Source organism: Nicotiana sylvestris, chromosome 4 (assembly GCF_000393655.2).
Source record: "Nicotiana sylvestris chromosome 4, ASM39365v2, whole genome shotgun sequence".
NCBI lineage: Eukaryota > Viridiplantae > Streptophyta > Magnoliopsida > Solanales > Solanaceae > Nicotiana > Nicotiana sylvestris.
Window position 1 is genome coordinate 107,668,323 of NC_091060.1, and position 24,333 is coordinate 107,692,655.

The following is a 24,333-nucleotide window of genomic DNA, read 5'->3' on the forward strand; positions in this document are numbered from 1 at the left end:
ACTACCGTCGGAAAACAAACTCGGATGGTCCGGGCTATCAGAGCTCGGGGGTATCAGACCTATCAAGCAACACCCAAATCTTAAAGGCCACGGCCATCCCCATTCGGGGACTGTTATCCTAGGCAAGCTCTAATAATTCGTGGTAACCAGCCTACTGGGTGACACCCGAACTAAAAAGGCTACGGCCAAATTAAAATGGCTCGGAGACGTTCGAGATCCGTAACAAAAAGGCCTTAAAATTTCTTAACCGATTCTAAAAGCTACCCTCGACAATCTATGATCTAAGAAAGTATAAGTACTTTGGGGAATTTTTTCCGGTTATGCCGAACCCCATGATGCCTTAAAAAATAATAATGTTGAAGGCAAGACTTGTTCGAAACCCCTAGCATAACCTAACTATTTCATGCTAAGGCATTCTAATATTTGCAAATATAAATGACAAAGGAAAAAAAAAACTTAGAAAATGCTGAAGTGAAAAAAAGGCTTTACATACATATCAAAAATTTCTTACAAGGGCCGAAACGGCCTCGACACAAATTCTTTACAGAGGCCAAACAACCTCAACCAAAAGGTAAACCAAAAAGTAAAAAACAAGAAACATTTACAAAGAGCCTAAGTGGTCTAGTCTTCACCAGGGACCGCCTCGTCACCCTCGTGATCTTCGCCATCCTCGGACTCGCCCAAATCTTCGAGCTCCTTGTCATATTTGGAATAGGCCAATTTTTTGGCATCGACTTTGAGCTCTTTGGCACTCTCAATCTTAGTTGATAAGTCGAAACCCCGAGCATGAATTTCCTCAAGGTCCTCTCTTCAAGATTGCCACTTAGTGCTCGATGATGTCTTTCGCTCGAACCTGAGCCGCCTCGGCAATGGCCTTATAAATAGCCACTATCTCATCTGTATCAACTTTAATTACTTTGGCCTCCAACTTGACTGCTTCAAGCTTTGTGGCCAAATTTTCTTGATCAGAGACGGTCGAATTCAACTAGGACTGGAGCTTTTTGATCTTCTTAGCCTACACCAAGGGCTTCTCATTTACAGCTCGGAGCTGGACCTCAGTCGAAGCAGTTGGGCCCAGGCGGTCTCCTTTTTTGAGGCCAGACGATCCATGTTCTTTTTTCATTCTTCGCCCTTGGCCTTTACCGCATCTACCTCTGCCAAGAGCTGTCCGATCTGGTTAATCTTCTGTTGGACCTGCGGGTTTGGACCATTAGCCACCGTATCTGACTCATCATCACTAACCTCAAATATTCTCCTTACCTGCTCGACCAGGTTGGAATTCTCCTTCTGAGTCGCCTCTAACTCAGCTTGGAATTTCATGACCTCCCCTTCATGTTACTCACTGAGAAGTTTGCAAGCATCTCTTTTCTCAATGAGCCCTCGGGTCTCGGCCTCATATTGGGTAAACTCTTCTCAATATCGGAGAAAAGTCTCGTGGTAGAGCATATAGGCCTAAAACGTAAAGGAAAGAGTTAACAATTTTTATGACTTAATCTAAGTACATGATAAAAGTCGTCAAGAGGCATTTGAAATTACCCGGTTTAACGCCTGTTGGGCCTCATTGAACATGCATGGCGCCTCCACCTCATTCATCTTTGCTTGATCTTCTTCGATCACCAAGCACTGAAGATAACTTGCAACCTCCACGGGGACAGAGCGGACCCGGGCATCCTCCGGAATAGACATAATAATCAACCGCTTCCGATCGGGATCTGCACTCGGAGCTGGGAACCGGTTTACTAGTTTCGGGCTCGAAGAAGGCCCGCTGGTTCCTGAAGACAAACTTTTCCTTGGTACCGAAAAGTCACTCAATCCTGCGGTGTCTTCCGGGGTGGTAGAGTCTAAACCTTCAAAAAAGTTGTGGAAGGAGGCTACCACCCCTCGGGGGCCCTCATTTGGGCATCCTTTTAGCCTCTGGGCATCGTGTATCATGGAGTCGGTAAATGAGGGCGACTCAGGGAGATCTATCACTCCAAGTGCATCCTTCGGGGCATTATCCTCTTCTCGAGGAGCATCAGCTGTAGCCTCTTTATCAGCCTCCCCAACTTGGGACAAATCGGCCTCACCCCTCTATGGTTCGGAGGCCTCGACCGTTGCCTCCTCATCGGCCCCCTGGTTTGAGGTAGTTCGGAGCTACCTCTCAAGTGGGCCACAAGTTGGGAAGTTTCTTATTCTTATTTTGACTCATCCCTTAGCCGGTGGATTGAGTCTGATGGGAGCTCTCGGGCGCTGATACTTTCCTTGAATTTTCGCACCAGCCTCATTTTCGATTTTTTCTTCTCTGAGTTCAAAGGACTTGAAGCCCTTCTCCTCTTCTTCTCCTGCCTCGGAGCAGGGGAATCGGCGAAACTGTCCTCGTCACTAGATGGAGGCCTCATGGCGACATCCATGGAAAGACCTGCAAAGAAAAAAAAAGTAAGAACTCAACAGCACAAAGGGGATCCAAGTGTTGATCACTCAAGAAAGTTATCTCACTATGAGAACGGGCCTCCCACCGGCCCTTCAAAAGTTCGCACCATGTGCGCTCGCAATACGTTTTTGTGAGACAATGTCCTTAACCTATTCCTTGAGTCGAGGAACCACATCCTGAACTTGAGCAACAGTTGCATCAACACCGAACATCGATAAGATAGGAGAAAAAGAGAGTAAAAATAAAATTCTGGGAAAAATGGAACTTTACTTACGTTTTGTGTTCCACTCGTCGGGGAACAACATATCTTTGGCCGGGATCAGGTTCGAGCTCCTCACCCAGACAAATCGGCCTAGCCAACCTCGGTCTCGATCTTTATCGATGCTCGAGAACGGGGCTTTAGAGGCCCGATGTGCAAGTTTAATTAGCCCGCCTAGAAGAATCGGGGGCTGTATAGGCGCATTAGATGGTCAACGGTGAATGGGCATCTATCATTATTGCTCACGAAGAATCGGAGAAGAACAACTATCTCTAGAACGAGGGGTGGATCTGACCAAGGCACACCTTGTACCTTTTACTGAATTGAATGATCACCGGGTCTAATGGGCCCATCGTTAAGGGGTAAGTGTAAACACTTAAGTATCCCTTAACGTGGGTAGTGATATCTTCTTTGGGCCCGGGAATCACCACGTCTTTTCTGGCATAGTTGTAGTCCTTTATGACTGTAGGGAGGGTCTCTTCGGTGATCGAGCAAATATACCTCGATACTTTCTCGCCTCAGCCCGGAATAGGTGAAGGTTTTTCAACTTTGAAGTCGGCAGCCACCGAGCACCCGCTAGGAATAAATGCATCAAGAGGAGGCTCCATCATTGGTTCCTCGCCGACAGGCCGTGAATAAGAAGCAGTTGCATTTTGAGGAACTATCTTAGAAGTTTTCGCCATTTTCTTTTCAAACGAAAGGTAAAAGATGAAGGAGAGGAAGTGAAAAGGATACACTTGAAGATTTGGAGTGAAGACAAGCAAGAGTTTTTACAAAGAGCTCAAGAAATCTAGGCACAAGTACTATGAAATGCAAAAAGTTTTTAAGAACAAGAGTAGAGAAGACTTGAATGGATGAAGAATGATGTATTTATAGTTTTCAAAACGACGGTTCAAAACCAGGAGTGGCCGACCAGCAACTGACGAGAATTTAATGCCCGTAAGACGTGACTGAGGAGACGTTTCGTTCATTTTGTCATTTCTGAAGCAGAGTATCGAGGCGAAAATCGGGGGCTCATATCGTTTCTCGTCGTTTACTCTCCGAAAAACGAGGGGACTATCTGTCTACAGTCCAAATCAGGCTCGTCTATTACACGACAGATCGAGATTGAAACGCGATGAGTTGAAGATCGACCCCGGGTCCATCAAACCAATATACGAGGTCAGAGTGTTCGTCCTCGAGAACATTGAGTCCGTGACCCCATAATCAACCATGATCCCGAATGAGCTCGAGGAAGCATTGCCAAACCTAATAACGGAAGGCAAAATATCCGTAACCGGTTGGGTATCACGGCGGAAATCTCGGCACATATCAATGAGACGCCAGCTAATTAGCAAATCATGAGATTTTTTTACCTTTTATAGAATTGTACCTAAAGTAGGACTTCCCTACTATATAAAGGGGGTCTGATTATTTTGTAAAACAAATTGTTACACGCATCCCAAAGCAATATAACATTATTCTCTTTCTGTAAGCTACTGTTCTTCTGTACCTGATATTGTTTGAATTGCATCCAGTCAAGTGAAACTCGTTTTTTCAAGGCTATAACTGTTCAAGTCGCACGGTTTGAATTTATTTTATCATTGTTCGCTTTAATTACAATTCAATTCATAGATTCGTGTCAGATTAATCGACATATCCTTAAAATCACTTATAAATTTAATTGTTATCCGATTTTGAGGGTAAACACATATCCATATTATCCGTCGGATAACCCGTTTTTTATCCGTCTCAAATACGGGTCAAATCGGATAATTATTCGTTTTTAAATTACCTGTTTTGACCCGCTTATATCTGACCCAACCCGCCGTTTGCCATCCCTAAATATGGGTATAACTCAAATAATGACCCCAAAACTAAGTACATATGCAAATCTCCAAAGAAAAGAACAAAAAAGTGAGCAAAGGAAAACAAAACGAGAAGAAAGAAAGGAAAAAAAGACCGGAGACAATTGTGGCACCCCATCTCACGTGCTCGCCACGTGCATAGTAGACGGACCACATATAAACAGCACCATTTTGTGTGAAAAAGGAAAAAAACTTCAACGGAGGGAAAAACGGAAATGGGATCGATAGACACGTCAACGAGGGCAGAGAGCGGTTCAGACCCAATCCCAACCCCAAACAGCACCGCCAATGGGCATCACGCCGGGAACGGTTCCGTCCATCCGCCGGCGGTGGAATCCACCGGAGCTACGGCAGAAAACGAGCCGTTTAGGAAGAGGAAAGGAAGTGGTGTCCTGCCGCTGGAGGTGGGGACACGTGTCATGTGCCGCTGGAGAGACGGCAAGTATCATCCCGTTAAGGTCATTGAACGCCGTAAATTGCCCTGTGGCGGTGCTAATGACTACGAATACTATGTTCATTACACTGAATGTGAGTGAACATTTTCAAATTTATGGTTTTCTTCTTACTTTATTTGCATCAATTTGGAGCAGCTAGGGTTTGGAGCTTTTTCCCCCCTTAAATTATTTGAATACAATGTACAGGTGGTAACAAAACACCGAATGTGAGTTAAAGTTTTAAAGCCAATCTTACGTTTTCCTTCTAATTCTATTTGCGATGATTTGGAGCAGCTAGGGTTTGGATATCTTTTTCCTAGTTTTCTTATATTAGTTGAATAATTGCCATTTATGGCTAACTGTAGTTCCTTCGACGGTGAACTGTTCAACTATTTTCTACGTATTTCTTAAAACTTTAAGAAATGTGGTTGATAGTACGATTTCATATTATGTAAATTGAAAGATGGAGAATTCTATTTACAAAATTGACTTGAAAATAAATGATTGACCCTCGTACTGGAAGATTCACTTTAAAAAATTGATTTGAAAATTAAATGCTTTGACCAGCGTACGGAAATCCATAGTTCATTTAGGATGGAGTATTATCAGTTGTCTGTCCTAAGTTATTACCACAATTTACGGGTTTATAATTGGCATTCTTGTTACATAGTTGGTTGAGCCGAAAGAACTCTTTACAACTTATAATGTAAGTAATTTTCAAGCTACTCGTTTTTCCTCTTAATTTTGTGTTAATTTTGAGCAGCTAAGGCAATGAATATTCTTACCTAAATTATTTCAGTGATTAGTAATGGGTTTGGGGGAAATTCGTGATTCATTGTCGGTTGAGCCTTTAGGCTTCATTCGGATGTCAACAAAGTTGCTAGAACATATTTTTCTTGGGAAAATAGTGATAAAACAAAAGAAAATGAAATTCGTTTTGTATTATGTATTCATTTGAAAGGAAAGGAAAGTTTTAAAGTTTCAAGAAACCACATCCCTTCATAATTCCACCCTTCCTCCATCGCTTAATTTGGAGAGTCTCTTTCCACAATTTTCTTGCTTAACAAAAGCACAGAAAATGTGCAACTGTTAACTTTCCTGCACTTTCTTTTTCTCTATATCAGCAAGCATGAACTATTTCATTGCCCACAGTTTCAATTATGTTGATCTTACTAATTACAAAGAATGTCTTTCATTACTATTTTACTTTAGTGAAATAAAATTTTCATCTTCTAATAATACTTGCTGAACCGATGAAAATAATTGCATCTTTTACGCCTTTATTTTGTTTTCTGATCTTGGACAGTCAATCGGAGACTTGATGAGTGGGTTAAACTTGAACAGCTTGATCTTAATTCAGTAGAGACTGTTGTGGATGAGAAGGTCGAGGACAAGGTAATACTTGCTATATTTATCTGCTTGTAATTTTCCATTTGGGGTACTTATGAGACTTGTTGCACCTCTCCTATTGGGAGGTGGGATTTTTCATGCTAAGACAAAGGAGAAACCCTTATGTAGATCCGAGAGAAAATTAAGATTCTGTCTCTCTTTTTGGGTGGGGATTGAGGATAATAGGTTGAGAGCTATGATCACTCTACTGCATGCAACGTGACCAATGGTCTCTGTTGTCTCATAGATAGGCTTTTTCTTCTTCAGAAGAATTTACAACTTTCTCCTTCTCATCCCTTTTGGAAGGTTTTCTTTTTGTGTCCCAAGTGGATGGCTGGGCGGGTGAGGTTTAGGAGTACAACCTGTAGATGTCAGATTCAAGTTCCACCTACAATACTTGCTGCATTTGGTTTTCTTTGTTTTGATTATAATGACCTTGCCCTTCATGTTTTTTGCTTTTAAAAAAATAAACTATCCAGTACCTTTGTCTGGTGCTTTAAGGTCTCACAACTGAAGTTTTCAGGTGACAAGTTTGAAAATGACACGCCACCAGAAACGTAAGATAGACGAGACTCATGTCGAGGTACTTTTTGTATTCTTTATATCCTTTTAGAGGGTTATACTTTTAACTACACCCTAACTGTGGATATTATTTTTCTCTTTGATGTTTTCATGGTTTACAATATTATGTTGGCATCATCCTTCTTTTATTCAGTCAAAATTAGTTCCTTTATTTGATGTACCCAGCATTTCTAGTTCTAGTTGCCTGTTATCCGAAGTGCTTAAAGCTATCCCAGCCAGATTCTCTTGAAAGTTTCTGAAAGAGTGCCAATGAACTGTGCATGTGAAATATTTGTGATTTTGCGTTAGGTCCGGGTGGGATGGTGAGAGTTTCAATAGAGACAAAGATAGCAAAGGAGTTCTTTGTCACGCTGTGCTCTAGTAAATGTCTTGAATTTCATAAATTGTAAAGTCTTGCCGTTTTTTGCTCGGCTAAGCACTGAAGCTTGGTCAAGCCCACGACCCCAGGCACCTCGTTTAGTTGGTGCTTTATTGTAGGCGTCAAGGTGCTAAGGCATGCTCCTCTTCACCCATCATCGCTCTCTAAGAGCGCAGCACTAAATTGTAAAAATAGTTGATAAAGCAATACATTAATTGCTAAGAAAATATTATGACTGAATTTTCTAGGATTAGGAATAACAATTTATAAATGTAGAAATAAATGCAGTATAAGAAAGCTAGCCACTAAAAATTTAAAGCTATATCTTTCATCTAAGTCAGAAATTTATAAGTTTTTGAACTTGAATGAGATGATTTCTAGTTCATGCATACAGTTTGATTAGGAAATCCATGCAAATGGTTTAATAATAGTTTTTTCTGTTCTTTTGTCTAAATAATTGTTGTTGTTTGTGTTAACCGTACCATCCTTGAAAAGACAATTTGTTTTGTGTTTGTAATCACATATCTTGCATTAAGTTATTTTATTTTTTCTTCATTAGCGCTTTTTTGCTAAATCCCGCCCTTTAATTCCTCTTTGCGCTGAAAGTCCCAACAAACTTTGGTGCTTTTCTGCGCTTTTTGCTTTTTGCTTCGAAGTATGAGTTCTCTTCCTTAATATGAACTAGGGAGCTGTTTAATCTTGGAGTGGATTGATTTCAGAGGACTAACTGATGAAAAACCACCTTGGCTACTTTTTTCTTTTCTTACCTTAATTGGAGTTACTATTGACCTATGTTGCTCGGACTCTCCGAAAATGTGGCCGGATACGTGTCGGATCCTCCAAAAGTAGTGCATTTTTGAAGGATCCGACACGGGTGCGACTACATTTTGGAGAGTCCGCGCAATATAGCTATTGACTTTTCCTGCTCTCCCTTGCCTTAGTATTTTCCATGCTCATTTAAACACACCCTTTGTGATGAGAAACGTGAACTCTAAGTAAGTTTAAATATAGTAGTATCAGGGGACAATATCTTTTGATGGAGTGGAGGTAGTAGTTTAGCGAGCTTAACCGCCAGAACTATATTGGGCTCTTTTAGCTATTTACTTATTATTATTTTTTTCTTTATTGATGTTTCTGGGTTTTTGTTCTCTCTCTTTTTGAAATTTGTTTCTTAAGATCCTCCTATAGATTCTCTAGTTTCGTTTTAATTATTTTTCTTTGTTATTTGACATATCAAAGTAAAACATTTCTTAGTTCCGGATGATTTATCTAAAGATATGGCACAATGGAAGAAAAGACCCATATAGGTGATATGTACTAATTGGGAATAGGTTTTAGACTTGTTACAGAACTTCTATTTCTATTTCTATTATTATTATTATTATATTACTATTATATTATTATTATTATTATTATTATTATTATTATTATTATTATTATTATCATCGTTATCGTTGTATATATATATATATATATATATATATATATACACACACGTGTGTGTGTGAGTGTGTGATGACATGAGTTGAGCTTAAATGGGAAGTGAAGATTCATTTAGCGGACCCCAACTGTTTGGGACGGAGGAGTACTTGTTGTGGGGGTGATTTATTGATCTTGCCAAAAATATTTGTTTCATTTGTAGGGTCATGAGGAGCTTGATGCTGCCAGTTTGCGGGAGCATGAAGAGTTCACGAAAGTTAAGAACATTGCAACAATAGAACTTGGAAGATATGAGATTGAAACGTGGTACTTCTCCCCATTTCCTCCAGAATACAATGACTGTTCGAAGCTGTTCTTTTGCGAGTTCTGTCTCAATTTTATGAAGCGCAAAGAACAGCTTCAGAGGCACATGGTGAGCCTTTTCCCAAATTTTTCTTGCTTTTCTTGTTATGGAAAGGAGAGGCGAAATTTACATTGAGATATTTCACATTTGGCACTGATTCAGTATGGCTACAATAATTAACTTCTGTGCTTACAACTTAAAATGCTAAAATTGTTTTTGCAGGCCTAATTACTATGCTCAATTTTTAGGTCTATGTGGTATATATTAGTCCTTTACTTAAGTAGGAAGTAGCCAGTATCTCTTCGTTCCTGGATCTGTATGGCTATTATGCCTTTCTTTGTTGAAGCTTTTGAGCAAATCTAGGATGTCATCTCAATTTAATTAATTTTCTCAAGTAGTTAGTGGCAAATATCTATTACTTTGGGGAGATTCCTTGTATTTGTTTGATTCCCATCTTGGATTGCCAACCTACAGATACAACTAGATTAGTTAGAAGTATACAGTTGTTCAATAAAGTTTTAACATTTTGGTTGCGCCTTATCTACATGGGAGTTGAACACTACAATTGTTGGGGAGTTAACCTCAGTTGTGTATAATTCCCTATCAAAAGGTCTAGTTTCCCCCCACCATGCTATGCTACATGATGTTCGCCTAACTAAAAGAAGATCAATTGATAGGATGGTTGTTATAAAAAAATGACGGGATGGTTGTTCTTTTAAGGGTGAGAACTTCCGTTTTTCCTTTCGGCATGTTGTTACCCCTTTCACCTGAAGCATGCTGTTGTCGTTGTTGTTCATTATCCTACTACCTTCTGGGCGTCTTACACCTTCAAATTAAGCACCCAAAAGGTTTTCTGAAAGTGCTATTCTTATCTCTCTCCATTTGTCGTAATTTTCCTGTCCCACTTAGTTTGACTACGAGTACTAAGGTAAGAGTAAGAATTGTGTTTTCTTCTTACCTATCCAGTTCCTAGCAGAAGTGGGTGTAACGTGGAGTTAAAGCTAGATTCTTGAAATTTTTTGAACATTTTAAAGAATAAACGTGTGGACTTGCATACCTTTTTTGATAATATGGAAAAGGTCCAAGATATTGCCCCTAAACTATGAGAAATTGAGCAATTTTGTCCTTCGTTAATAGTTGGGGTTAAATGTACCCTTACTGTTACCAAATGGGCTCAGATATACCCTTATTGACTAACAATCAACTATTCAAAAATAATTACTCTCTCATCGAATCAGAATTTACCACGTGTCCAAGCTTAAAATTAAACCAACCCTAAACATTATAAACCCTCTCTTCCTCCTCATCTTCTCACACCACCACTCTGCAGCAACAATCACCGGAACTTTTGCGGGAAATTTCGCAGGTGGCCTCCCCATCTTTATCCTATCCCTCCTGAACCCACAATTAAACCTCCATTAAAAATCAATAAACAAATAATGAGGTTTAAGGATCATGAAATTCACATGAGAATGAACATGAAGTTGTAGATTCAAGAAAGAAAAGAATGCCACATTACAAGATGCAACAACCGTGAGATATGAGATGAAGATGATTATTCGAGTGACTACTAAGCTATAAGGATCAAAGTATATTTCTTCAGAGATTTCGATAAAGATTTATTTGATATGTAATTTATGCGTGGGACTTGTGATAATGGAGAAAGCTTTCATAGTAGGGGAAACTAACACTGTCAGAAGCAGCATAAGAAAACCAATTGGTGTCTTGGATAGATAAGAAAGTCATTAGCTTTCCTTGTCTACAAGGATTCATTAATGATGTCCTAAAATCACATTACTTTTCCAACAAAGAACTGATGATTTACACATCCACAATAAATAGAAAATGCTGTCTAAGAATCAGGGAGAATTGTGAGCTAGTTCGCTAAAATAACCAATTGAGGTATAGATTATAGTTCTAATATGAGCTCAAAATTGCCGTGAAAATTTCCGACCATTGTCGCTTGTAGAGAGGAGTGATGGTGTGAGAAGATGAGGAGGAAGAGAGAATTTTTAATGTTGGTTTAATTGTAAGCTTGGACACGTGGTAAATTCTGATTCGATGAGAGTAATTATTTTTTTAATAGTTGACTCTTAGTCAATAAGAATTTTAAGTCCATTTGGTAACAGTAGGGGTATATTTGACCCCAACTATTAACGGAGGGCAAAATTGCTCCATTTCTCACCGTTCAGGGGCAATTTGGACCTTTTCGCTTGATAATAAAATATTTGGAATGATATTGAAGAATGCAGAGAAACGGTTTCCCTTTAGGGAAGTTAGACCTAATTTTGGGATTAAATCAATTGGAAGTAGGAAAAAAAAGTTTTTTCAGAGCAGTAGATATCAAATATCCACGCCTTTTACCTTTTGATACATCGGTATTCCTTTTTTCTGACTTATTCTCATTCTTTATGTAGAGAAAATGTGATCTTAAGCATCCCCCAGGCGATGAGATCTATAGAAGTGGTACACTGTCAATGTTTGAGGTGTGTTAGTTGATCTTAGTACCAGTTTTCTTTCTTTTGTTTGTCCTTGACGGACTTAGAGGAAAGCCTTACAGAGATATGCTTACGGTATCTTATAATGTTCTCGTTTGTTGGACATTTGCTTCAGGTTGATGGCAAAAAGAACAAGGTTTATGGGCAAAATCTATGCTACTTGGCCAAATTGTTTCTTGATCATAAAACTCTATATTATGATGTTGACCTGTTCCTCTTTTACGTGCTCTGTGAATGTGATGATCGAGGTTGCCATATGGTTGGTTATTTTTCAAAGGTAAAACTGCCGCTGCCATATCTATATCGGTATTTTTTGTGAAAAAGTTTATGGGTTTCTTCCGTTCTCTCACTGTGTTGCATATTTAGGGATTGTGAGTTTGCGTAGTCATCATTATGTAGTAGTGGGGAAGTTTTACCTTCAGTTGCTACGAGTCTTCAACTTAGGGAGATTATGCAGCTCTTGTGAATCTGTAGAATTCTCACATCATTCTGCAACTACGAAAAGTTACTTTGATTTGTTAGCACTCACTGCCATTTCCTAGTAGGGTTGAAATTGTTAACTAGGATAGTAGCAAGGGCAGTTTGACAGAGTGAGATCCTACCTGCATATATGTTTGGAGTAACTTATGATCTGACAAGCATTTGGGAAGCACTTGTAAGCTTCTTGCCAGAGCATTTCCAAACCATGTTATCGAGGCAGTCAATTTTGTATCTGAATGTTAAAAAATGTTGCATCTTGATGTAGCTGAAGCAAAATATGCTATCGAAGTGTGTTTAAACTTTGACCACATTTTCTACTTTTTAGAGGGTTGCTCTAACGGGTAAAGTTGCTGTCATGTGGCCTGGGTTCAAGTCGTGGAAACAACCTCTTCCCCGGAACCCCCGCATAGCGGGAGCTTAGTGAACCGGGCTGCTCTAAATGGCCCATGAAACAAAATATTTTTGTTGCTTAAAAAAGACCTTATCATATTTCTTAAGATTTTATCTATTTTTAAAAAGTTAAAAAAGGGAGAGAACAATTAGTAGTTAACTAGTATTGCTTTTAAGTTGCATTGCAAAAATCTGGATATTCAAGAACTTTAGATAGATCTAAAATCTGGATATGGAGTCCTGGAAAGAGAGAATCTGTAGATAGATCTTATTTGATGTTCTCAATATTCAAGAACTTTAGAGGGGCAAGCCTAATACCCAGATTTCGAATAGTGTGCTACTGGCCATGCGGGATTTCTCGGTTAGCAAAGAAAAAAAAATTCAAGAACTCTAGGACATTGAAGAATAGAGGTTGGATCAAACTAAAGCATATACATGTTTTGGATTTGGAACGTTTGCTGGTGTACATCAACCTTGCGAGGCCTTTTGAAACATGTTTGCAAGGTTTTAATCACTTTTTTTTTTGATGAAGTGGCTTTAAATCACATTTGAAGCTCACCATCTAATTCCTCGAATATTTTGCAGCCTAAAATCTACAATCCTAATTTGACTTTTCATGTTTTGGTCGTGCCCGCCAACATATACTTTGCCAAATAGGGTTTCTTATGGGCCTGTTGGAAACAAATACCCAAGTGCTACTTCTCCCCAAAAAATAGTTTTCTTCCAAAACCTGCTCAAACACACTAAGCTCTAGTAAGTGATATATATTTGCTCAACTACCAATTTTTTCTAGCCAAACTTTAGACATTCTAGGCCGGTGTTCTTGATCTGTCCAGTCAGTTTGTACCTTGTCCTCATTATACCTTTAGGGGGTCGTTTGGTACAAGGAATAAGGATAATAATCCCGGGATAAAATTTGGGATTGTATTTATCCTATGTTTGGTTATAGGTATTAGCTAATTCCTGGATAAGTTTTACACAAATGGTGGGATTAGCTATCCCATATAGAAGGTGGGATAGCTAATCCCATGGGATATCCTTGTTTATCCTACCATTGTACCAAACGACCCCTTATTATCCTTATTCAAGGGGAAAAAACTTTGGTATGAGGAACAGAAATGAGTTTGATATTTGACCTAGACTTGATATTTGGTCAATCTCCTATGTTATTGGGTTCCCCAAAGAGCTATGTTAATGATTACTTTCTTCATGCTGCAGGAAAAGCATTCAGAAGAATCTTATAACTTAGCCTGCATTCTGACACTTCCTCCTTATCAGAGAAAAGGCTACGGGAAATTCCTAATTGCATTCTGTAAGCTCTTGAACTTCACAACTCGTTTTCACCAGTTTCAGCAAGTTTTTTTAGTATCTTTCAGAATGAGGTTAGAGAAACATTCACTTGTATAAGTTGTAGCCTACAGGGGACCTTTCTATTTGGCGTATTTACCGATCAGATAAAAAGAGCCATACAATGACTTTTACCTTTAATATAATGTGTGTATATTACTCATAAAAAAGAGTGTATATTCTCCCCCTCCTCCTCTCTCTCTCACACACACTGTGTGTGTGTACACATATTATTTATTTATTTGTTTTGAAAGTTATACACGCGTATTTATATGTGGGGGTGTGTGAACTTGCACTAAACAATGACCACAAGAATAACTATAGCCCCCACCTTGGCCCCCTTCCTCATTGTTTTTCTTGGAGTATCTCACAGCTAAACAACGACATTGAGTGATTGACCGTTATTTTTTGTGTGCGCTTTCAAGCACAAGAGTGTTGTACATAAGGTAATGATTTTGTGGACTGTCCATTCCCGTAGTGACTTTGTGCTTTTGCTTTGAGGAGATATTCATAATTTTCTCTGGTTCACTTATCTATTAAGTATGAATTTATCGTTTTTGTGAGAGCCAGGGTCTATGTGATGCAAATTATTAACCAAAATTCTAATTGATCTTCATATTAGAAAACTCCTTCCATTATTTTTATCCTTACCTGTCCTTCGAATAAATGAGCTAATGAGTAAACCTTGTGCAGCATATGAACTTTCAAAGAAAGAAGGTAAAGTGGGGACACCAGAAAGACCCCTTTCCGATTTAGGAATGTTAAGCTATAGGGGTTACTGGACGCGTGTGCTTCTGGATATACTGAAAAAGCACAAGGGCAATATATCTATCAAGGTTTGTTTCAGAAAATCAATTTTTTTTTCTTCTGTTTTACATTTATATTTGCCTTTTTGGACTTCCATTTAACTTGCAGAAGAAGGTTGGTCTATCTAGGCCTCCATTGATCTCTGTGATGATGGATATCAATCTATTATGGCTTTGACTGTTCTGCTTTGCCTCTGGTAGGAACTTAGTGACATGACAGCCATCAAGGCAGAAGATATTTTGTCCACCCTTCAGGGCTTAGAGTTGATCCAATATCGTAAGGGACAGCATGTTATCTGTGCAGATCCAAAAGTCTTGGATCGTCATCTGAAAGCTGCTGGGCGGGGTGGCTTGGATGTCGATGTCAGCAAATTGATATGGACTCCATATAAGGAGCAAAACTGAGCATGTGTGTATTATTTTATGTTCTTTGTATATACAGAAGTTGTGCTGCATGGGATGCACTGATCTTTAGCAGTAGGTGTAGGTCCAAGATGTTAGATCTTAGAGAATCTGATCTTACGCTACAAACGTATGGACAACTATGATCAACTTAGTTTTTGTAAATCAGGTTACAGATTATGAACCTTGAAACCCTGTAGAAGGGGCTAGTGTGCAATGACTTTTCTGATAAGAGTCTCTCTCTTGGTTCTGCTTGTTGCTTCCATTGTGAATGGGTTAATGCTCACTCGCCATTTATTGGTGTGGTGGTACTGTGGTAGGCAGAATAAAGTTCGGTCTCATTGGTGGTTTCAGTCCATGAAGTTACTGAAAGTCCCTGATGGGTTTATTGCTCAAGTCGTATATAGACTGATTTGTTAAGAGTTGATTGGAACATTAGTAATTGGCTGTCTGTTTTTTTCCTGCAACTAGGTCACTTTAGGTTCACTGTGGTGTTGATGAATGTATAGCAGTTGCCCTTACAGCATTGCTCCTGTGGTTGTGAGCTTGCTTTCTACCAGTTATAAGAAATTCAGTAAACTGGGGAGTCCGCCATTGGTGTTGTATGGCTCTGCATTAATGCTTTTGCGTTGTTATATACCTAGTTATGTTAGTTTCAGCTTGTCTCTTAATTCTGTGATTCAGGATGATGGACTATTATGTAGATCTTAAAGTTGATTCAGAAGAGAGTGAAAAGAAGTTGCTGTTTAGTGCTACTACTTGTTGGGGAATATAAAGTAATGGTGTCCAAGAGAGCACTCAGCTTTCGAAATTGTATAAGAAACTTAGTTCAAAGAAAGGTGGATATTAAGAGCTTGTATTTCTGTAAGGGCAGCCGATTAAGAGCTTGTACTTCCTACCCCTTTCTGTATGGAATCCTTGTATGGAATCGAGAAGTTGTTTCTGCTCAAATCGAAAGATTTCCCAAGCTTCAAGCAAAGTCCACAAGAAAGCATAAAAAATATCCTATCATGTCAGCGGCATTTTGGATGTGGATAAATATATTTTGATAAAGAAAACTGAGGAGTGGAAGTCTCCATTGCTTTATTTTCTCTCTATGAAGGGTCAATGGCACACTTTCGATTACTAAGAGAATGATTTTGTTTTCAGTCAGATACTCAATTGACCACATTAAGAAAGTTTTAGGACTGATCTCTAATTTCATTGCTGAGAAATCATTGCCACTTGCATCTTTTTTTCTTCTTCCTGGGGCGGTCTGACACTGAATGACTGATTGCTACGTGAACAGACCACTTCAAGTCTTCAACGTAAAAAGCACAACGGCGTTGGAATTTCCAAAGGTAGTAAAACGTTGAGGTGACCGTTTTAGAGTATGTAGCAAATAACGTCTGCCTAACGATACATGCAAAACGACGAGTCCGGAACCAAAATATGGTTCTTTTGGATTCAAAGAACAAAAACATGTAGAAGAGAAACATAATGACCAAAATATATATAGCGTCTTTTTGAAAGACGCTATACCTTAACGGCCGTTGGCCAGTTAAGTATAGCTTCTTTTAAAAAGATGCTATATATATATATATATATATATATATATATATATATAGAGAGAGAGAGAGAGAGAGAGAGAGAGAGAGCATTTTTCACTAAGACAATATATATATTATGTGGGTCCACAAATAAGTCTTCTGGGCTTAACTGACATAACAATAATTCAACTGGATATAGCGTCTTAAGCTAAGACGCTAAACCTCAAATAATTCCCCTCGGACTGGTTTTTGCCTTATTTAAGGACATTAAGGATTTTGTAAAAATCCATTCAGAAATATTCTCAAGTCTTGTGAAATTTTTCTTTGTTAAGTTGTTTTGCATTTTGTCATAATGTCTGAAGAGCGAAGAATTAGGGTTTCATTATATTGACCGGGGGGGGGGGTGAGGTTGTGGTGGCGAATAACTCAGTAAGCTATAGTTTATCTCCACAGTCTCATGTTAAGTTGCCACTTACAATGGAGTACGATACATTTGTATCGTTGTTATGTAAAAAATGAGTGTGAGAAAACGTTCGGTGAATCATAAAATAATTGGAAGATATCCGTATTCAGTGACTCCGCAAGGGGTTGCTTGTTATGCTGAGTTTAACATCGAAGACGATGAAACTCTGAGAGATTTTTTGAGGACTCCAGATGAATACTGGGAATTTATTGTGATAAAACTGTTGGAAATGTACGTCAAGGCTGAAGACATTCGCAATAATGAGGTTGCGCAAAGTAGGAAAATCCCTCAATCATTTGGTGGTTATTTTGGACCAGTTTAGCCGAACAGGTTCCGGATGAAAGAGTTTGGCCGGATCTAAACTTATTTCCACGGGCGAATGAGGAGCGAGGAAATAATTTCTCCCCTAATATACATAATCCACAAGCCGAGGGGTAAACTTCAATTTTCCTTTGTGTTACGATGTATATTTTTGTGTATTGTATTTGTATTAACACTCATATATTTCACAGGGGGTACCGACCAGATATGAATTTTACAAGTTATAAACCAATGACCAGTTGGAATATGCCTAGTTTTGGTATGTTGGATCATGGTGGTCCATCGGGGAGTCATGGGATATCAACACATTATGATATGTAAGTGAATATATAAAGTTTATGTATTATGGACCAATTTCAGTAATTCATTATTTTTTTGGTTGTGCAGTGAAAACGAGCAACTTGATGGTCATGTCCTCACTCAATTGCCCGAAGACGACGTATTTAATCGAGATCTGGCAGATGCACAGAGTCAGGAAGGAATAGTGATTATGACAACAATGCAGATGAATCTAGAGATGACACACCCTTCCTTAACGAGGGTGATGATGAAGAGGAAGAGGATGTTGAACTTGATTTGACGAGGGAGCATGCTCTACCTCCCGTTAGACCAAGAGTGTGCGAGTCTCACATGCCGTTTCATTCAAGGCATATTCCCTACCTTGATCATTTGCCAAGTATGCCGGATGTGGATGCCCTCACAAGGGATATTGACAAAATTCGGACAACAATATGGGATGAATCTAGACCAACGGAGCTGTCAAATGTCATGCTTTTTCCTGATAAAGCACGCCTAATCAGGGCAGTAAAAATATACAGTGTAAAAGAGTGTTGTGAGATGATGGTATGGGAGTCATCTTCGAATGTATACAAGGTTGTTTGCCGTAGATGGTTTGCGTGTTGTAATTGGATACTGCGTGCGAGGAAGAAGAAAAAAAATATATGGGTTGTGGGTAAATACATTGGCACCCACAATTGTGAAATAGACACATTCAGTGGGAATCACTTTAACTTGGATGTTGACTTGATTTTTCTTGTCTTGATTCCACACATTGAAGACTTCATAAGGTACAAGATCAAAGAGTGTATTACATCTATCCACCAGGAATATGGGTGTACCGTTACCAAAAGAAAGGCATTTTTCGGGCGCAAACGTGCATTAGAAATTGTTTACGGTGACTGGGATAAGTCATTTGCATCTCTACCCAGGTACATGGCCACATTGCAACACTTTAACCCCCAGGCTGTTGTTCAATGGAAGCTTGAGCGGAGTCCTGAAATACTAGAACATATATTCAGATATGTGTTCTAGGCCTTCAAAGCAGCAATTAATGGTTTTGTGCATTGTCGGGCAGTAATATTCATAGACGACACTCATGTCTATGAAAAGTATGATATTAAGTTGTTGATCGCGGTTGCAGTAAATGGTAATAAATGTATATTTCCCCTAGCTTTTGCTATTTGTGCCAATGAAAGTCAAGAGGTGTGGACGCTATTTTTGAACCACTTGAAAGAGCACGTTGTCAGACAACATTCAGGTATTTGTCTATTATCTGATCGGCATGGCGTATTTTAAGTTCTGTACAACATTTGCCTGAATGGAAGGAACCGTACTCATACCACCTTTACTATGTGAGTCACCTGAAGGCCAATTTCTAGAAGGCACATCCCAACAAGGACTTGCATGATTTAATATGGTTGGCTGCAACTGATCACCAGGAGTGCAAATTCAGGAGGCGCATGGAATCGATCAGGCAGGAAGCCGAAATAGCCTATCATTGGTTGATGCGACATGAGCTTGACAAGTGGACATTGCATGCGGATAGTGGCAAACAATGGGGAACCCTAACTACAAATGTGTCAAGAGTCTTTCAACGGGTTATTGAAGTTTGCACGTGGATTGCCTGTCACTGCCATGATGTCATTTAAACAGATGGTAGAGAGGTTTGTTGAAAGGGCTAGGGGTGCATCGTCATTGATGGATAAGAGTGTTGAATTTATGCCAATACCAATAAAAAGATTTGAGAAATACAGGAGGCGAGCACATTGGCATTCATATTTACAATATTGTAACGAGCAAAATATTTTTGAAGTTTGCACTGCTATCCATCAAAATTGGAGGAATAATACACACACCATAAATGAAGACAGAAGGTTGTATTCTTGTGGGAAATGGTCCATCTACCATATGCCGTGCTCACATGCCATGAAGTGCTTTCACCATACATGTTTCACGATAACCAGCTATGTTGATAAGAAATATAGTGTTGCTGCGTACTTAAACACCTATAGTGGACAGCTGCAGCCAGTGGGTGCCGAGCATTATTGGCCATCAGAACCATTTAAAATGATGTATAACAAGGAGTATTTACGTAAGCTAAAAGTGCAAAAAAGAATGTGTGTACGGAACCAAATGGATGTTGGTGATACCGTTTATGCGCGTAATTGTGGCATATGCTCGCAAATAGGAGACAACCGTCATAAATGTCCTTCAGCTGGTTTGGGCAGCGGCGGTAATCCATCTTCTGGTGGAAGTTCATCTAATGTGTCCAACAATCAAGGATACACGTAGTGTTTTGTTTCCGTAATGTGGTTGTAATAAGTGTATGTACTTGTTTATCTTGCAGAATGTATGAAATAAAATTATGTTTCCATTGCTGTTAAATCTTTTTAATATTTAACATTAATACTTCAGTACAACAATCTAATATAAACCCATTTTAAAAAACAACCTTTAAAACAATTTTTTTGATATTTCATATTTCTTGCATTAACAAATGTCTGGACGCAATGACCAACCAAGTTGCTATTGTGGCAAACATTTGATTATGAAGGCATGTTGGTCTAATGGTAATGTTGGGCGCAGATACTGGATGCGTCTATACAGGTTTGGAGGTAATAACGGAAATCATTGTATGTTTGAGGAACGGTATGATGAACCCATTAACCAGAAATACTACAAATCAATTTTGCACTATGTTTGGAATATGAACGCTGAATACCAACGCCAGATCTCTGAAATGCAACAACAAATTGCAGCATTGCAGGAGAAACTAAAAGAGGCGGAAGAAGAAAAAAATAAAATGGAAGAGAAATTAAGTGGTTGGAGCAGAGAATAATGGGTGGTAGTGACTAAACAAACACATGTATGTGTTGAGTGTGGTATTTTATCTTTATATTTTCTGTGTCATGTATTTTCATTAGTTGTATCGAATTTAAATTATGTTAAGTTGCTACATTTGTTTTGCGCAGTTTTACTATTAAAATAACAAAGAAACCGAGAAATAAAAACATAATGCGCATATAATGCTAAACCATAGATAAAGTTGCTATTATTTACTGATTGTCATATGTACATAAAAACAAAAAAAAACAATGTATCCCACAACCTTTATGCTTTAAAGAAGCCGCTGGCCTCAGGTGCATTCCATCCCGCCCGACTATACTATTAGGATCATCCTCATCACGTCGCCTCTTTATCGGAGGATGAGCTGCAACATGATCGTTAGTAAGGCTGACATGCTCGGTAGAAGTGGCCGTCGGTGCAGCAGTAACCTACAGATTAATGAGATATTTTAGTATATGAAATATATATTAGTAATGCACATGTTAGCTAAAAAAATTAAAATGTCTTACCATGGTCTCAACGGACTCCTGAATATAATAATCCGTCTCAGGCATGTCAGTGTCGCACCTAGTGGCCTCCGCGACGGGCGAGGATGATTGCTTAAAAAAATATGCTTTAGATATTTATGACTAATCAATGAGATAAACACAAATATAAGTAATAGTAATACAAACAAACCAAATCCTGTGGAAGATCCTCAACATCCCACGGTGGTGAGCCATAACTAAGTCGGCGCCCACTATCCACACTTGTACCAGACGAGCATCAACAATCGTCGATGCCTCTGGAGGGTCAGAAAAATACGCATCCCAATCATGAGAGGTAAATGCCATTCCCGTGATTGACAATGGAGCTGACGGGGTCACCTGCGAAGTCCCTGGAGTAAGCCCCAGGCTATATGACAGGATATCACTAGGATCAGGGTGGTCACTCGGCTGATCAACTCCAACATCCTCAATAGGTGCCTCAACGCCCCCTTGTTGGGGACCACCTCCTCACTGACCCCCACTACCTCGTGGGACACCCCTACCTCGTGGCACACCCCTGCCATGTTGACCAAGTTCATACTGCACTGCTGGCCCACGATGGTATTGCTCTTGCGCCATATAATCAGCATCGTGTCCTAAGCGCTCATCATCCCGGGCTCGCTGCAATGTTCACACAGCCAAATCTATAACCTGTCGGCCATACTCATGCAAAGCGGTCGCTCTCTTGCCGGCATGCTGCTGCATCTGCAGTCCCAACTAGTGGAACAGATGTAGGCCAATAACCTCCACAACTTGTAAAATATTAATTACGAAACGGTAGAGGTACAAGCTGCGGTCGACCAAACTGTCGAAGGACTTGCTCGGTGGCATGATGCTCGACAATATCGAGACACATCAACGGGACAGAAGAGCTCCAGATAAGTCGCCCGGTCGAGCAATAATCGGGCAAACCAGCTATTAGCTCGTCGCTGTCTGGCCTCCAAATGAACTATTACGTAAAAATAGGAACTGTTAGTATATGCAACACATATAAATTCAGGCCAAGTAAAACTTAAGTATAGAATTACCTGCGCGGCCTCCAGCAAATCCAATAAATCCCTGTAATAGGGGAGATTATATCGAGCCTCGTACTCACATCCGTATCCCCGCCTATCAACCCACCTCCTAGCTAAAGGGAGAAATGGTGGAGGTGGTGCATCCTGAGCTATGGGTGGTAGAGGTGGCTGAAACTGTAGGAACCGCTCCCAGGCCCAAACCTAATATACAATTTGGACGTAAAATTTAAGGTATATTTTTATGATGTATGTTATAATGAAGAGAGTATTTGACTATGTTTTCACCTGCAGAAATAGCATAAATCCTACAACGTCTCGCTGGGTGCCCATGCATGCCTGGCACATCTGTCTGTACAAGTAACCAAGAACAACAGTACCCCAATTGTACTGATGTAAATCATCTAGCTGCTCGAGATGATGAAGAAATCTCAAGCTGACTAGGTTTCCCGAAGTGTTCGGGAACAATACGCCTCCAAACATAAGCAGCAACAACAACAACTTCATGTACCGGTTAATATTAAGATCCGGTGTATCATGAGTAATGTCAGCATGCATGGCCTCAAGATGTAGTCAGACGAGCATCAACGCAAGACGACTAGCCCCAACCAATGCACCCTCATCCTCTGGTTGGAAATCGGTGAGCCGCTGCAATGTCTCCAAATACTGATCTCCCGTATAATCTCTCATGGCATGCGGCAAAGCAACATGAAGTCCATAAACCGGCAACCCATACCGAACCTTCACGTCCTGCAGCGTGATAGTGGCCTCGCCAATGGACAAATGGAATATGTGCATCTATGGTCGCCACCGCTCTATCAAATCCGTGATCAACACCCAATCCAGCTGCAGCCGCCCGATCTCAATAATCCTATAGAAACTTGTATCCTGCAGGCGTCTGAGTATATGGGGATAGAGCTGGTGGGTGAAAGTCCCACATATCGTTTACTCTCATAGCACGGAAAGTCTGGGCCAATAACTGCTTCTCCCATATGTAGGAATACCTATGCTCGGCCTGTAGCAATAGTAGCTTTAGGGAGGTAGGTCCGGGATGCAAAGGTGGAACCTCCATGACGACTACTGTAAATTGAATAAAATTAATTACATTATTTTTCTTTTCCATTGCTTAAATATATTGCAATACATACCTTTAATATTAAATTTTTTTTCGATATTTTTACTATATTGTTAATTAGGTTGATACATTTTCAATATTATAATTTTATATTTTAGATGTTACTTTAATATGTTAGTTTTATTATTTTATATGTTAGTTTTATTATTTTATATGTTTGTTAGTTATTCACCTATTTTGCACTATAATAAAATTAAATAATTAATTTTCGTAACTATACAATATTTAATTATTAAATATTCATATTTTGGTTTCGGACACAATATTTGAGGCCTAGTAGAACCAATGTATCCTGAATTCTTATGTTCATGATGAGAAAATTTTCCCGATTTATCACTCAACAGGTTTGTTATTGTATATGTTAGTTTATGATTGCATATGTTAGTTTTATTATTTGATATGTTAGTTTTATTATTTTATATGTTTGTTTATTTGTTACTGACTTATTTTTTACTATACTAAAATTAAATAATTAATTTTCATAACTATACAAGATTTAATTATTAAATATTCATTTGGTTCCGGACACAATATTTGAAGCCCAGTAGCACCAATGAATCATGCATTCTTATGTTCTTACGTTTGTTGACTATAATTGGAGATAGTTTGTGTTTGAATTATTAGCTTTTTGACGTATTTTTGGGAATAAGAGATACTTAAATGATTAATTTCTATAACTACAAGGATACTACGCTAAAAGCCACTACGTTTTACTACGTTAAAAGGTCACTACATTACAAATACGAGCACTACATTAGGCCACAAGATACCACTACAGGGAACTAAGGTACAATTTTTTTTAGTTTACTAGTCTTTTAGCAAATATATAATCTAAATCGGATAAAAACAAAAAATTAATTTAATCACAAAATAATCACGAAAATACATATACCACAGTAAAAAGTAACTAATTAACATTTTTTTAAACAACTAATAACAATTTCTCTATTTTACGAATTTTTTTATCACAATAATACTATAGTCTGGATAAAAAATAACAAATTAGTTAAATCGCAAAACAATCACAAAATAACATAGAGCACATAAAAAACAACTAATATGTTTTTTTATACAAGTTTTAACAAAACTAAGTCAGAATACCTCGATATAAGGTTTTTAGAAAGTTGAAAATTTTGTGATTTGGAGCCGAAACAAGCAACAATGTCGGAGATAACGCCTTAGCTAGCACGTGAGACCGAGAATATTTATTTTTTGTTGTACGAGTGTGCTCCAC

At 38.9% G+C, this 24,333-nt stretch overlaps 2 protein-coding genes across 2 annotated transcripts; both read left to right on the top strand.

Moving 5' to 3' along the window:
* The first annotated feature begins 4,699 nt into the window (after window positions 1-4,699).
* Window positions 4,700-15,217, top strand: LOC104213468 (histone acetyltransferase of the MYST family 1-like). The gene is made up of 9 exons (XM_009762978.2): window positions 4,700-5,044; window positions 6,257-6,345; window positions 6,863-6,922; window positions 8,922-9,131; window positions 11,480-11,548; window positions 11,676-11,837; window positions 13,649-13,742; window positions 14,471-14,613; window positions 14,785-15,217. Exons 1-9 carry the CDS (start codon window positions 4,732-4,734, stop codon window positions 14,986-14,988), a joined length of 1,344 nt encoding a protein of 447 aa, XP_009761280.1. The 5' UTR covers window positions 4,700-4,731; the 3' UTR covers window positions 14,989-15,217.
* A 1,812-nt stretch (window positions 15,218-17,029) lies between these two features.
* Window positions 17,030-18,609, top strand: LOC138889965 (uncharacterized). Its single transcript, XM_070173313.1, has 2 exons — window positions 17,030-17,252; window positions 17,804-18,609. Exons 1-2 carry the CDS (start codon window positions 17,030-17,032, stop codon window positions 18,607-18,609), a joined length of 1,029 nt encoding a protein of 342 aa, XP_070029414.1.
* The last annotated feature ends 5,724 nt before the right edge of the window (window positions 18,610-24,333 follow it).